Here is a 3,817-nt window from a genome sequence, read left to right as displayed (position 1 = left end):
AAAATTTAAATAAAATATGTAATATCTTATACGTGTAAAAACGTTCTATATATAAGAACGTATATATATATAAATATATATAAATAAATATATATATATATATATATATATATATATATATATATATATATATATATATATATATATATATATATATATATATATATATATATATATATATATATGTATATATACAAACGCTATAGAACAAAAAACCCTTCTTAAAATAAAATTAAAAGTTCTAGTGGCCTTTTTTGGACTTAGTTGTCATATGAGCTCTTGACTCTAGTTCACCTCTAAAACATACGTTTTCAGTATTTATGCTACGCTATGACGTATACTTTGTAGTTTACGTTATAAGAAAACATATAAATTAAGTATTTTATATTTCGTATATATAAAAACGTTCTATATACAAAAATGTTATATATATATATATAGAAACGTTATAGAAAAAAAAATTTAAAATAAAATTAAAAGTTCTAGTGAACTCCTCTGGACTTAGTGGCCATATGAGCTCTTGGGTCTTGTTTCCCTTTAAAACATCACAAGTAATTATATCATTAGTAATAGTAGAATAAATGCTTTAGTTTTTTATACTGAAAAGATAGAGCTGAGGTACCCTTTAATAAGCCTGGTATCTTCTTTTCATGTATATTTTTTTTATTAGCTTCAAGATCCATCTCTTTATAATAATGTTATGGCATTCTAATTCAAGAATTTACATTTTTACGGTAAAAAAATTCTTTGACATTTATGACGTTACTCAGACGGTAAAAATGAACCCTATGTTGATTCACCAGACGATTGATTGAGCAATGGGAAGTCGAGTGGGCTTACTTTTTTTTATAGTTTTCTCTTTAAAACATCATTATCAGCAAATACTTTTTACCATAAGAAATTATTCTTTTTTGGTTTTTAGATCGGGTGGTCGCGATATAGTATATTGGTGTTCCTGGTCATCAGGATTACCCTTCTTATTTTTTATACAAAGTAATTTCTGTTCGTTTTAAGCTTTAATGTCGCTCCTTACTTTCAGCTATTTTTTTTTTATTTAATTTCTGAATGTTTTTGAATCAATGCATGTTTTGATTTTGGCTCTCCACTGAGGAATTATTAACACGAAATTTGCAAGTTTATTTATTTTTTTTTGGCTAAATTGCTTTCTCATAGTTTTGATCGAATGATTTTTAGAAAAAAAGGAACGGTGGAGGAAGCCTAGTTGCCCTGCGATTTTTTGGCTACTTAAAAAGGCAACTAGAACTTTAAATTATTTTTTACGAACGTTTTTATTAGTAAAAGATAAAAGTAACTTATAAATTAGCTTACGTAACGAACTTTTGTAATATCATGTTTTTATTACATATAAGTCAATACCTCTTTCTTTACACGAAAGATTAAATTTTGTCCCAATTCATTAAGAATGACCTCTGAATCACAAAAGCCGTAGAATAAATAGTTGAAATCACAAAGAATATTTTAGCGTAAAGAGCGAGGTATTGGGAGGAGGTGAGTCCCACATACGCGTAACAATTTCTGTTCGTTTTAAGTTTTAATGCTGCTTCTTACTTCAAGTTGAAAAAACTTTTCATATTTATTTTTTCATTTTTTTTTTAAATAATACTAGAAAAAACTGCGCTCCCTTCATGGAAATTTTCTTCCCCCATGACAAATTCCTCGATGGAAAGCTCCCCAAACAATTCCCCCTGTTTTCAACCCCTCTCCCTAACCGAAAAATCCCCCCGAAAACGTCTGTACACTTCCCAATAAGCATTACTATGTGTAAGCACTGGTCAAAGTTTGTAACTTGTATCCCCTCCCACGGAGACTGTGGGGGAGTAAGTCGTCCCCAAAGACATAGTTATAATGTATCTCGACTATGCTGAATAAAATGGCTATATCGGAATATTGATATGTTGACTTTTGGAAAATAATTAGCGTGTGAGGGGGCCTAGGTGCCCTCCAATTTTTTTTGTCACTTAAAAAGGGCACTAGAACTTTTGATTTCCGTTCGAATATATATATATATATATATATATATATATATATATATATGTTTTTAACTACGTAAAACTTGCGAATTTACAATACTCTTCGCTGTCCCATTGTCTGTGCATATAAATAGATTGTCAGGTTTACTGACTGTGCATATATATATATATATATATATATATATATATATATATATATATATATATATATATATATATATATATATATATATATATATATATATATATATATATATATATATATATATATATATATATATATATATATATATATATATATATATATATATATATATATATATATATATATATATATATATATATATATCTCTTTGTAATTCTCTGTGAGTAATTTCTCTTTGAGTGTCCCGGTCGTCATTTTCATTTCCTGCTAACGCGCCATTGTAGTTGTGTCCCTGTGTCCCACCTGTGAATATATATATATATATATATATATATATATATATATATATATATATATATATATATATATATATATATATATATATATATATATATATATATACATGTTTTTAACTACGTAAAACATGCGAATATACAACATTCTTCGCTGTCCAATTGTCTATGCATATAAATAAATTGTCAGGTTTACTGACTCTTTGTGAATATATATATATATATATATATATATATATATATATATATATATATATATATATATATATATATATATATATATATATATATATACACGTTTTTAACTACGTAAAACATGCGAATATACAACATTCTTCGCTGTCCAATTGTCTATGCATATAAATAAATTGTCAGGTTTACTGACTCTTGAACATGCAACATATAATTGTCCATGGGAAAAACAATCCGTATTAAGATCTATACCTCATTATTCTAATGATGTGTCCCTGTGTCCCGGTCGTCATTTGTGTCCCCGTGTCCCAGTTTGTAATTTCTCTTTGAGTGTCCTGGTCGGCATTTATATTCCCTGTGTCCCGGTCGTCATTTGTGTCCCGGTTTCCCGGTCTGTAATTTTTAATATAATTTTATGACGTCCTGTGTGTATTGTGTATGTTTGTATATGATGTCATTATAAGTTGACGTCATTATAAGTATATAACGCTTTGTATATGACGTCATTATAAGTATATAAGGGTTGCGATTAAAAGAAAATGTTTCGTATAAGCCCTTCAGTGGCAGAAGAAACAGCAGAGGAATCAAATCATTTTGGAAATTGTAATATAAAGCCTACAATGGCAGAAGAAACAGCAGAGAAAGTGGCTCAAAGAGATAATGCCAAAAGGCTTGTGGCTAAAAGAGAAAGTAACAAAAGAAGGCGTACCGAGGAATCGCAAGAACAACGCGAAAACAGGCTTGCGGATCGAATAAAAATTTTGCCGAGGAATCACAAGAGCAACGTGAAAACAGGCTTGCGGCTCAAAGAGAAATAACCAAAAGAAAGCGCGCCGAGGAGTCACAAGAGCAACGTGAAAACAGCCTTGAGGCTCAAAGAGATAATGCTCTCTTATCTCTGATTAATCTTGCCGATTAATCAAAAGAGCAACGTGAAAATTTTCGGCTGGCATTCAGGTACAAACAAGTCGATGATTATAGCTTGAGTAGATGTGTTCTAATCGGGACTATGTATAAAATTTGTTCCCATTGCTAGGCCTTGAAATTAAATGCTTAAACAATGGGAGTGTGTTGCGCCTCAGGAAAAGTTAAACTTCCTCGACTGGCTACACCACCAGAGCCATTAAAGACTTTGCTTACTGGAACTTCATCAGAAGCTTAGTGTTTTTTATCAAACATCAGAAAATATAACTCAT

General features: G+C 29.5%; 1 protein-coding gene across 1 annotated transcript in view; it reads left to right on the top strand.

Annotated features, from left to right (window-relative positions):
• The first annotated feature begins 3,160 nt into the window (after nt 1–3,160).
• LOC136031945 (WD repeat and HMG-box DNA-binding protein 1-like) overlaps nt 3,161–3,817 on the top strand; it is a 49,730-nt gene continuing 49,073 nt past the window's right edge. Inside the window, exon 1 of the mRNA XM_065711990.1 lies at nt 3,161–3,295. Coding sequence (XP_065568062.1) covers nt 3,161–3,295 — 135 coding nt within the window. The remainder of the gene's footprint in view (nt 3,296–3,817) is intronic.

The sequence above is a fragment of the Artemia franciscana genome, chromosome 1 (assembly GCF_032884065.1).
Source record: "Artemia franciscana chromosome 1, ASM3288406v1, whole genome shotgun sequence".
Lineage (NCBI taxonomy): Eukaryota > Metazoa > Arthropoda > Branchiopoda > Anostraca > Artemiidae > Artemia > Artemia franciscana.
This window is presented reverse-complemented; position numbering and strand designations above follow the sequence as displayed.